Source organism: Oncorhynchus kisutch, unplaced genomic scaffold (genome assembly GCF_002021735.2).
Source record: "Oncorhynchus kisutch isolate 150728-3 unplaced genomic scaffold, Okis_V2 scaffold3717, whole genome shotgun sequence".
Lineage (NCBI taxonomy): Eukaryota > Metazoa > Chordata > Actinopteri > Salmoniformes > Salmonidae > Oncorhynchus > Oncorhynchus kisutch.
The window spans coordinates 88,080-100,000 of record NW_022265662.1 but is presented as its reverse complement, the minus strand read 5'-3'; the positions used below and the strand labels follow the sequence as shown (position 1 = coordinate 100,000).

At 45.8% G+C, this 11,921-nt stretch overlaps 1 protein-coding gene across 4 annotated transcripts in view; it reads left to right on the top strand.

The window, feature by feature from the left end:
* The window catches only part of LOC116371818 (homer protein homolog 2), a 109,711-nt gene extending 103,964 nt beyond the window's left edge, over window positions 1-5,747 (top strand). For all 4 annotated transcript variants that reach the window (XM_031820879.1, XM_031820877.1, XM_031820876.1 and 1 more), the window contains exons 8-9: window positions 973-1,053; window positions 2,791-5,747. In XM_031820879.1, coding sequence (XP_031676739.1) covers window positions 973-1,053; window positions 2,791-2,979 — 270 coding nt within the window. In that variant the 3' untranslated portion in view covers window positions 2,980-5,747. The remainder of the gene's footprint in view (window positions 1-972; window positions 1,054-2,790) is intronic.
* Window positions 5,748-11,921: the final 6,174 nt, after the last annotated feature.

Below are 11,921 nucleotides of genomic sequence, written 5' to 3'. Positions count from 1 at the left end.
CTTTAATCTTCACGGGTAGTTTAGAAGTATCATGATAGTCTTTAATCTTCACGGGTAGTTTAGAGGCAGGGGGTTGGGGGGCAGAGGCAGGGGGTTGGGAGGCAGAGTGGTGGCAGGGTTGGGTGGCGGAGGCAGGGAGGTGGAGGGCTGAGACGAGGTGGAGGGGTTGGGGGCTGAGGCAGGGGGTGGAGGCGTTGGGGGTACAGTAGGTCTGATGAGGACTGAGGTACAGTAGGTCTGATGAGGACTGAGGTACAGTAGGTCTGATGAGGACTGAGGTACAGTAGGTCTGATGAGGACTGAGGTACAGTAGGACTGAGGTACAGTAGGACTGATGAGGACTGATGACTGAGGTACAGTAGGACTGATGAGGACTGATGACTGAGGTACAGTAGGACTGATGAGGACTGATGACTGAGGTACAGTAGGACTGAGGTACAGTAGGACTGATGACTGAGGTACAGTAGGACTGATGACTGGTACAGTAGGTCTGATGAGGACTGAGGTACAGTAGGACTGATGAGGACTGAGGTACAGTAGGACTGATGAGGACTGAGGTACAGGAGGACTGATGAGGACTGAGGTACAGGAGGACTGATGAGGACTGAGGTACAGTAGAACTGATGAGGACTGAGGTACAGTAGAACTGATGAGGGCTGAGGTACAGGAGGACTGATGAGGACTGAGGTACAGGAGGACTGATGAGGACTGAGGTACAGGAGGACTGATGAGGACTGAGGTACAGGAGGACTGATGAGGACTGAGGTACAGGAGGACTGATGAGGACTGAGGTACAGGAGGACTGATGTACAGGAGGACTGATGAGGACTGAGGTACAGGAGGACTGAGGTACAGTAAGACTGATGAGGACTGAGGTACAGTAGAACTGATGAGGACTGAGGTACAGTAGAACTGATGAGGACTGAGGTACAGTAGAACTGATGAGGATATTAATATGTGTGTTCCTTCCAGGAACTGGAGAACCTGAGGAAGCAAGCGGAGATCATCCCTCAACTCATGGCAGAGTGTGAGAGCATCACAGAGAAACTACAGGTACTTGAAGCCTAACCCCTACACCCTAAACACTAACCCCTACACCCTAAACACTAACCCCTAAACACTAACCCCTACACCCTAAACACGAACCCCTACATCCTAAACACTAACCCCTAAACACTAACCCCTACACACTAACCCCTACACCCTAAACACTAACCCCTCAACTCATGGCAGAGTGTGAGAGCATCACAGAGACTCTCTCTCACTCACTCACTCACTCACTCACTCACTCACTCACTCACTCGCTCACACTCACACACACACACACACACACACACACACACACACACACACACACACACACACACACACACACACACAGCAGATCCAGATTGTTCCATTACATTATGCTCACACACCTCTTGTTTGTTGTCAGTGTTCATTGAGTCTCTAACAGTTATTGTTACTGGGTTTATTCTGAATATTCCACATGGTATGTATGAATAACAGGTCCATTTGTGTTCTATTTACAACTATGATGAGAATACTGTATATCATGTTAAATGGTTGCTATCATCCACGCTGTTATTAAATGGTATTGTCTCCTAGAGAATAGACTGGAGTGGGGAGTTACATTCTCAACAATGGAAACTAGTTGGATCACAGTTCTGTTGGATCACAGTTCTGTTGGATCACAGTTCTGTTGGATCACAGTTCTGTTGGATCACAGTTCTATTTTAATCACAGATCTATTTGAATCTCGGATCCATTGAATCACAGTTCTATTTGAAGCACAGTATCAGTAGTGTCTGGTCCAGTGGTCTCTCTATTTAAAGCAGGTTATATCCATTCTATTAACTCTAGCTCTATACCAGACAGTATTAGTAGTGTCTGGTCCAGTGGTCTCTCTATTTAAAGCAGGTTATATCCATTCTATTAACTCTAGCTCTATACCAGACAGTATCAGTAGTGTCTGGTCCAGTGGTCTCTCTATTTAAAGCAGGTTATATCCATTCTATTAACTCTAGCTCTATACCAGACAGTATCAGTAGTGTCTGGTCCAGTGGTCTGTCTATTTAAAGCAGGTTATATCCATTCTATTAACTCTAGCTCTATACCAGACAGTATCAGTAGTGTCTGGTCCAGTGGTCTCTCTATTTAAAGCAGGTCTCCCACACAGTGATCAGGTTTCAACAGTCAGCTGAGAAATGCCACCAGGCACCAGTTTAGACCTCCTATTTTAGCCCTCTCTCTCACCCTCTCCCTCTCGCTCACTCCCTCTCGCTCGCTCCCTCCGCCTCTCGCTCACTCCCTCCGCCTCTCGCTCACTCCCTCCGCCTCTCGCTCACTCCCTCCGCCTCTCGCTCGCTCCCTCCGCCTCTCGCTCGCTCCCTCCGCCTCTCGCTCGCTCCCTCCACCTCTCACTCACTCCCTCCGCCTCTCGCTCGCTCCCTCCACCTCTCGCTCGCTCCCTCCGCCTCTCGCTCGCTCCCTCCACCTCTCGCTCGCTCCCTCCTCCTCTCGCTCACTCCCTCCGCCTCTCGCTCGCTCGCTCCCCCTTTCGTTCTCTCTCCCCCTGTTCTCTCACCCTCCATATTCTCTCAAGCTAATAAACTTTCTAAATTAGCGACTAATATACGTCATTGTCTCTTATCTGTAGGCTGAGGTGAAAGTTATTTACAACATTATGGCAGTTGTCTAACTTCATATTTCCAATCTCTTTAGACAGCTGAGGTGAATTTAAAACGTTATTATATCAGTAATCTAACTCCATAATCTCTGTGTGTTTAGGCTGCTGAGGTGAAGAACAAGGACCTGGAGGATAGGATGGAGGGTCTTCAGGTCGACATCGAGGACAGCCAGTCCAGGCAGGGCAACATGAAGGGAGAGCTGAAGAAGTTCATGGACGTCCTGGATGGGAAGATTGATGAGCTGCACGAGTTCAGGCAGGGCCTGTCCAAACTAGGGCTGGATAACTGAGGGAGGAAGAGACAGAGGAGAGAGGGATGGAGGGAGGGATGACCGGTTAGAGATGGGAGGTTTTATAAATACCTTCAGGACAGGACTCTGTGGTGCCACGCCCCCAAAGTGGAGACCACACTGAATCAATCAGGGGGGGGGGGGGGGTTGAGAGAGGCCAGGGCAGACAGGGGATCACCTGATGGTTCCATCTGGTGTATCAGTCAGTCAGTGTTCTGGAACTAGAACCTAGAGTCTTCTCTCTGGTTACTGCTCTGTCTCTGTGGGGGGAGACAGGTTCCAGTTCTAGAACAGGTGACAGGTTCTATAGTTCTGTCTGTTGTTTCTACAGGCTGAACTAAGAGGGAAGAAAGGGTTTAAAAAGGGCTACATGTATTTAAACTACAGCTAATGCAGTACTACAACAGATACGTAATGATCCCACACTATCCTACTGGTCTCTTTATGACATGAGGGAAATATAGAAGATATATACTTGTCTTTATATTATTGCTTCATGTCGATCTCAGGTGTGTTTAAAGACAGTTTGTTACTTGTTAATATGCGCATACACGACAAATACATGACACGGCGGTGTCATCAAGTGCCTCAGGAGAACCGGCCAAACTAGACGGATGATGACCATGCATCACCATAGTAACGCACTAATTAAATATTGCTATGAAAATTAAACATGTTTAAACCATTATTTAAGGAATCCTAGTAGTGTGACAACCACAACAGGACAACCACCACAACAACAACAGCCACCACAACAATGACTACAACAGGACAACAACAACACGACGACAACAACAGGACAATAACAACAGGATGACAACAACAACAGGACAACAAAAGAATAATAACATCAACAACAGAACAATAACAACAACAGGACAATAACATCAACAACACGACGACGACAACAACAACAGGACAATAACAACAACAGGACAATAACATCGACGACGACGACAACAACAACAGAACAATAACAACAACAGGACAATAACATCAACAACACGACGACGATGACGACAACAACAGCAGGACAAAATGAGAAGAAGAGGAGAATAAAGGAGGAAAATCTTGTTTGAAAAAAGTAGTTCTGTTGATGATGTCATAATGACGAGACCGTGAAAGGGAATGAACAGATGTTTGGTTCAATAACAGACGTTTCAAGGATTTGAAGGGTTTCGGTAAAACATGAACGTTTTGAATCTGCAGCACTGTAATGTAATGCGCATAAGAAATGAAGACGAGGCTCCTTTTTAGAGATGTGAATAGATGAAACCAGGACTTTATAGTCCGAGGAGGCAGAGAAACCCTAAACTATGCTAGATAACCCATTTGTAACGAGTGCAATGTTTAATGAGGATTTTGCATGTGTGTAATACTTCATATTTCTTTCTGTCAGTTTTCTAGAACAAATGTATGAAGTATGTCTTTAAAATCTGTTGTTCATATAGGATATGTGCTTCCTCCACTACTTTGGTCTGTTTGTTTTATTAGTCTGGTCAGTGGGGATATTTTAGGGGGGACTTGGTTGTTGCTGCTGGCTGGGTGAACTATAAACTAGGAACTATGGGAAAGAATACTTAATGAAAACAACACATGATCTGGGCCTTTAAATCAACCTTGTGAGATCTCTTTAGTTTGACTTATTTATGAGAACAACACAGGATCTGGGCCTTTAAATCAACCCTGTGAGATCTCTTTAGTTTGACTTATTTATGAGAACAACACATGATCTGGGCCTTTAAATCAACCCTGTGAGATCGCTTTAGTTTGACTTATTTATGAGAACAACACATGATCTGGGCCTTTAAATCAACCCTGTGAGATCGCTTTAGTTTGACTTATTTATGAGAACAACACAGGATCTGGGCCTTTAAATCAACCCTGTGAGATCGCTTTAGTTTGACTTATTTATGAGAACAACACATGATCTGGGCCTTTAAATCAACCCTGTGAGATGTCTTTAGTTTGACTTATTTATGAGAACAACACATGATCTGGGCCTTTAAATCAACCCTGTGAGATCTCATTAGTTGGACTTATTTATGAGAACAACACATGATCTGGGCCTTTAAATCAACCCTGTGAGATCGCTTTAGTTTGACTTATTTATGAGAACAACACATGATCTGGGCCTTTAAATCAACCCTGTGAGATCGCTTTAGTTTGACTTATTTAGCTGATTTTCTGTGTGTTTGTGCCTATCACAGTTAGTCTCTCTCTCTCTCTATGGAAGTGGCCCCAGTATATATGACAACATTACCTTAATGTGTGGATGTTTCTCTACAGATTATATTATATGTACCCATTTTTCTGGGCTCAACTTTTATATAATATAATATTTTGGGAGCGGGTATGGTGTGATGATATTATATAGTCCCCTCTGTTGAAAAACAAAACGCACCCAGAAGTCTACCTTTTACAGAACGCAGTCATGATGAATTGTATTTGAATATTGTACAACAGACACATCTTGTTGTGGGACATCGGTGAGTAACACCATGATACAAGTGGATAGATTTCTATCACTTGTTTTGAGAAATGTTTTCACAAGATGGGAGTGTGTCTACGGACGGACTATATAACTTTCCCCTGTTCCTCATGTAACCACGACATCCTCTGTGTGTACAGACTTCCAATAGGCTGAACCTGAACCATATAGCACCTTCTCCTTCCTGTCAATCAAAATGACTCCACTTCTGTGACTCCTGGTCAATATTGTACCATATAGAATTGACAGTTGTTAAAATATAGTTTAATTACAAATATGTGGTCTGTGACTCTTCTGTCTCCATACATTTCAACAAGGCACTGAAGCATATTGTTTTACGCACTGACGAATCATGCTGTGTCATCTGGTCATTGTGAAGCTAGCCTGATCCCAGATCTGTTTTGTGGTCAGTGTTTCTTCTCTCTCCATACATTTCAACATGGCACTGAAGCATATTGTTTACTTAATATGGTTCGAGGAGGTGCGTGTATACGACACAACGCGGAGTGCCTGGATACAGCCATTAGCCGTGGTATATTGGTCATATATCACAAACCCCCGAGGTGCCTTATTGCTATTATTTATTATTATTGATTTATTTCAACTTTATTTAACCAGGTAGACTAGTTGAGAACAAGTTCTCATTTACAACTATGACTTGGCCAAGATGAAGCAAAGCAGTGCGACACAAACAACAACAACAGAGTTACACATGGAATAAAACAAACATACAGTCAATAACACAATAGAAAAGTGTATATACAGTGTGTGGTAATGAGGTAAGATAAGGGAGGTAAGGCAATACAATAGGCCGTTGGGGCGAAGTAATTACAATTTAGCAATTAAACACTGGAGTGATAGATCTGCAGAAGCTTAATGTGCAAGTAGAGATACTGGGGTGCAAAGGACCAAAAATAAATAAATAAATATTGGGATGAAGTAGTTGGGTGGGCTATTTACAGATGGGCTGTGTACAGGTGCAATGATCTGTAAGCTGCTCTGACAGCTGGTGCTTAAAGTTAGTGAGGGAGATATGCGTCTCCAGCTTCAGTGATTTTTGCTCTTCGTTCCAGTCATTGGCAGCAGAGAACTGGAAGGAAAGGCGGCCAAAGGAGGAATTGGTTTTGGGGGTGACCAGTGAGATATACCTGCTGGAGCGCATGCTACAGATGGGTGCTGCTATGGTGACTAGTGAGCTGAGATAAGGCGGGGCTTTACCTAGCAAAGACTTATAGATGACCTTGAGCCAGTGGGTTTGGCGACGAATATGAAGCGAGGGCTAGCCAACGAGAGCATATAGGTTGCAGTCGTGGGTAGTATATGGGGCTTTGGTGACATAACGGATGGCACTGTGATAGACTGCATCCAATTAGCTGAGTAGGGTGTTGGAGTCTGTTTTGTAAATGACATCGCCAAAGTCGAGGATCGGTAGGATAGTCAGTTTTACGAGGGTATGTTTGGCAGCATGAGTGAAGGATGCTTTGATGTGGAATAGGAAGCCAATTCTAGATTTAATTTTGGATTGGAGATGCTTGTCCGTACACATCACGGACAAACTGAATTGGTCCACCCACACAGACAGCGTTGTGAAGAAGGCGCAGCAGCCTCAGGAGGCTGAAGAAATTCGGCTTGTCACCAAAAGCACTCACAAACTTCGACAGATGCACAATCGAGAGCATCCTGTCGGGCTGTATCACCGCCTGGTACGGCAACTGCTCAGCCCACAACCGTAAGGCTCTCCAGGGGGTAGTGAGGTCTGCACAACGCATCACCGGGGGCAAACTACCTGCCCTCCAGGACACCTACACCACCCGATGTCACAGGAAGGCCATAAAGATCATCAAGGACAACAACCACCCGAGCCTCTGCCTGTTCACCCCGCTATCATCCAGAAGGCGAGGTCAGTACAGGTGCATTAAAGCAGGGACCGAGAGGCTGAAAAACAGCTTCTATCTCAAGGCCATCAGACTGTTAAACAGCCACGACTAACATTGAGTGGCTGCTGCCAACATACTGACTCAACTCCAGCCACTTTAATAATGGAAATTGATGTAAAAAATGTATCACTAGTCACTTTAAACAATGCCACTTAATAATGTTTACATACCCTACATTACTCATCTCATATGTATATACTGTACTCGATACCATCTACTGCATCTTGCCTATGCCGTTCTGTACCATCACTCATTCATATATCTTTATGTACATATTCTTTATCCCTTTGTAGTTGTGGAATTGTTAGGTTAGATTACTCGTTGGTTATTACTGCATTGTCGGAACTAGAAGCACAATCATTTCGCTACACTCGCATTAACATCTGCTAACCATGTGTATGTGACAAATAAAATTTGATTAGATTTGAGTGAGTCTTAAATGTGAGTCTGGAAGGAGAGTTTACAGTCTAACCAGACACCTAGGTATCTGTAGATGTCCATATATTCTAAGTCAGAACCGTCCAGAGGAATGATGCTGGACGGGCGGGCAGGTGCGGCAGCGATCGGTTGAAGAGCATGCATTTAGTTTAACTTGCATTTATGAGCAGTTGGAGGCCACGGAAGGAGAGTTGTATGGCATTGAAGCTCGTCTGGAGGGTTATTAACACAGTGTCCAAAGAAGGGCCAGAAGTATACAGAATGGTATCGTCTGCATAGAGGTGGATCAGAGACTCACCAGCAGCAAGAGCGACATCATTGATGTATACAGAGAAGAGAGTTGACCCGGGAATTTAACCCTGTGGCACCCCCAAAGAGACTGCCAGAGGTCCGGACAACAGGCCCTCCGATTTGACACACTGAACTGTCTGAAAAGTAGTTGGTGAACCATGAGCAGTTGGAGGCCACGGAAGGAGAGTTGCCACGGAAGGAGAGTTGGCAGCAGAGAACTATCGATGGTGGTTATGATATCGTTTAGGACCTTGAGCGTGGCTGTGGTGCACCACAGCAGCTTTCCAATCTTTGAAGATCTCCGACGATACAAAAGAGAGGTTGAACAGGCTGTAAACTGGTTACCAATGTAATTAGAGCAGTGAAAATACACGTTTTGTCATACCCGTGGTATAAGGTCTGATATACCACGGCTGTCAGCCAATCAGCATTCAGGGTTCGACCCACCCCGTTTATAAAAATGAACGAATCATTCTGTGTCATCTGGTCATTGTGAAGCTAGCCTGATCCCAGATCTGTTTGTGTTGTCTTGCAAACGGATCAACTCTGAAATCTAACCAGCTAGTGTAGGTTTCTCCAACTCTGGTCTTACTGCTGGGATAGAACAACAGGCGGCCTACCTGGAAGCTCTCTAGGAAAATGGAAACTGACAACTCAGCTTCTCTCTAACACAGCTTGGTACCACTGCACGGTATCTGTCTAACACAGCTTGGTACCACTGCATGGTATCTGTCTGTAACACAGCTTGGTACCACTGCACGGTATCTGTCTGTAACACAGCTTGGTACCACTGCACGGTATCTGTCTAACACAGCTTGGTACCGCTGCACGGTATCTGTCTGTAACACAGCTTGGTACCGTTGCATGGTATCTAACACAGCTTGGTACCGCTACACGATATCTAACACAGCTTGGTACCGCTGCACGGTATCTGTCTGTAACACAGCTTGGTACCGCTGCACGGTATCTGTCTGTAACACAGCTTGGTACCACTGCACGGTATCTGTCTGTAACACCGCTTGGTACCACTGCACAGTATCTGTCTGTAACACAGCTTGGTACCACTGCACAGTATCTGTCTAACACAGCTTGGTACCGCTGCACGGTATCTGTCTGTAACACAGCTTGGTACCGCTGCACGGTATCTGTCTGTAACACAGCTTGGTACCACTGCACGGTATCTGTCTGTAACACAGCTTGGTACCGCTGCACAGTATCTGTCTGTAACACAGCTTGGTACCACTGCACGGTATCTGTCTGTAACACAGCTTGGTACCACTGCACGGTATCTGTCTAACACAGCTTGGTACCACTGCACGGTATCTGTCTAACACAGCTTGGTACCACTGCACGGTATCTGTCTGTAACACAGCTTGGTACCACTGCACGGTATCTGTCTGTAACACAGCTTGGTACCGCTGCACGGTATCTGTCTGTAACACAGCTTGGTACCGCTGCACGGTATCTGTCTGTAACACAGCTTGGTACCGCTGCACGGTATCTGTCTGTAACACAGCTTGGTACCGCTGCACGGTATCTGTCTGTAACACAGCTTAACCATCTCCCAGCAGACCAACAGGGTTCTCTCTAGTACTGGACACTGTCTGTCTGACTGGCTCCTATCAACCTCCTCTCTAGGATAGAGAAAGTGGGAGTTTGGACTGAACTCTGTGCTCCCAGGGATGTTTCTCAATACGTTTCCTGTGGCTTCCTCTCCCTCTCCTCCTGTGAGTGTTAGTGCAAGAAAGACAAGGGTTCATCTCAAGTCTTCAGTAGCTTCCTCTACTTTTCCCTCCTCCCCCTTGTCTCTCACCAGGGTAGTCGCTTTCACCCATCCAGTTCTTTCACAGACTGATACAGGTAGAGGAGGTGAGGATCATTCAGGTAGAGGAGGAGAGGATCATTCAGGTAGAGGAGGTGAGGATCCTTCAGGTAGAGGAGGTGAGGATCATTCAGGTAGAGGAGGTGAGGATCATTCAGGTAGAGAAGGTGAGGATCATTCAGGTAGAGGAGGTGAGGATCATTCAGGTAGAGGAGGTGAGGATCATTCAGGTAGAGGAGGAGAGGATCATTCAGGTAGAGGAGGAGAGGATCCTTCAGGTAGAGGAGGAGAGGATCCTTCAGGTAGAGGAGGAGAGGATCATTCAGGTAGAGGAGGAGAGGATCATTCAGGTAGAGGAGGAGAGGATCATTCAGGTAGAGGAGGAGAGGATCATTCAGGTAGAGGAGGAGAGGATCATTCATGTAGAGGAGGTGAGGATCCTTCAGGTAGAGGATCATTCAGGTAGAGAAGGTGAGGATCCATATTAGATTACTGGACGTGGCTCCTAGCTACTCCCCCACGTCTTCTCATCGTGGAAATGGTTGCAGTGGTGGAATCAGCGGAAAGGTTGCCTAGGCAACTTGATCCACTCACTCGCGTATTGATTTAACTCTTGTTGTAAAGTGGCTATGTGGAAATGATTGACTGTCGTACAGACACCCCTGTCCAGGGATCTCTACCCCCCTTCACCAAGCTCTCCCTCTTTCTCTCTCCCTTTCTCTGCCCCCTCTCTAGGATATATTTAATTAGCTCTGAAAATCAATCATCCCTTTCACAACAAATTAGACTCATGGATGTTTGTTTCCCCTCATATAACCTTGTATTGCAGGCAACACTCCAACATGCAGGGAGAGGTCAGCTGTGGTTGTGTTGTCATGGCAAATGTGTAGGAGGTCAACTGTACAGTTCTAGAACCATGTTTTCTTTAATTGGGAGGGGAGAGCGTGGAGAGTTACTGTTGAGGGAGGGGGAGAGAGGGGAAGTTACTGTTGAGGGAGGGGGAGAGAGTGGAGAGTTGCTGTTGAGGGAGGGGAGAGAGTGGAGAGTTATTGACGAGGGAGGGGGAGTTGCAGCACACCAGTAATATTTTATGCTCCACGTTTTTTTTCTTCAAATATTGATTTTATTTATTCCTCCATGCAGCTGGATCTACATAATAAACTCCCTGGTCTGGAGACCAAATGTTAAGACAGCTCTTTCCATGACAGACTCACCAAGTGAATCCAGGTCAAAGATATATGATCCCTTATTGATGTCACTTGTTAAATCCACTTCAATCAGTGTAGATGAAGGGGAGGAGACGGGTTAAAGAAGGATTTATAAGCCTTGAGACATGGATTGTGTATGTGTGTCATTCAGAGGGTGAAGGGGAATTGTGTATGTGTTGCCATTCAGGGGGTGAAGGGGAATTGTGTATGTGTTGCCATTCAGGGGGTGAAGGGGAATTGTGTATGTGTGCCATTCAGGGGGTGAAGGGGCATTGTGTATGTGTTGCCATTCAGGGGGTGAAGGGGAATTGTGTATGTGTTGCCATTCAGGGGGTGAAGGGGCATTGTGTATGTGTTGCCATTCAGGGGGTGAAGGGGAATTGTGTATGTGTGCCATTCAGGGGGTGAAGGGGAATTGTGTATGTGTTGCCATTCAGAGGGTGAAGGGGCATTGTGTATGTGTTGCCATTCAGGGGGTGAAGGGGCATTGTGTATGTGTTGCCATTCAGGGGGTGAAGGGGCATTGTGTATGTGTTGCCATTCAGGGGGTGAAGGGGCATTGTGTATGTGTTGCCATTCAGGGGGTGAAGGGGCATTGTGTATGTGTGCCATTCAGGGGGTGAAGGGGCATTGTGTATGTGTGCCATTCAGGGGGTGAAGGGGCAAGACAAACCGTTTAGGTGCCTTTAAACGGGGTATAGTAGTAGATGCGCACCGGTTTGTGTCAAGAACTGCAGTTTACTGTGTGTATCAAG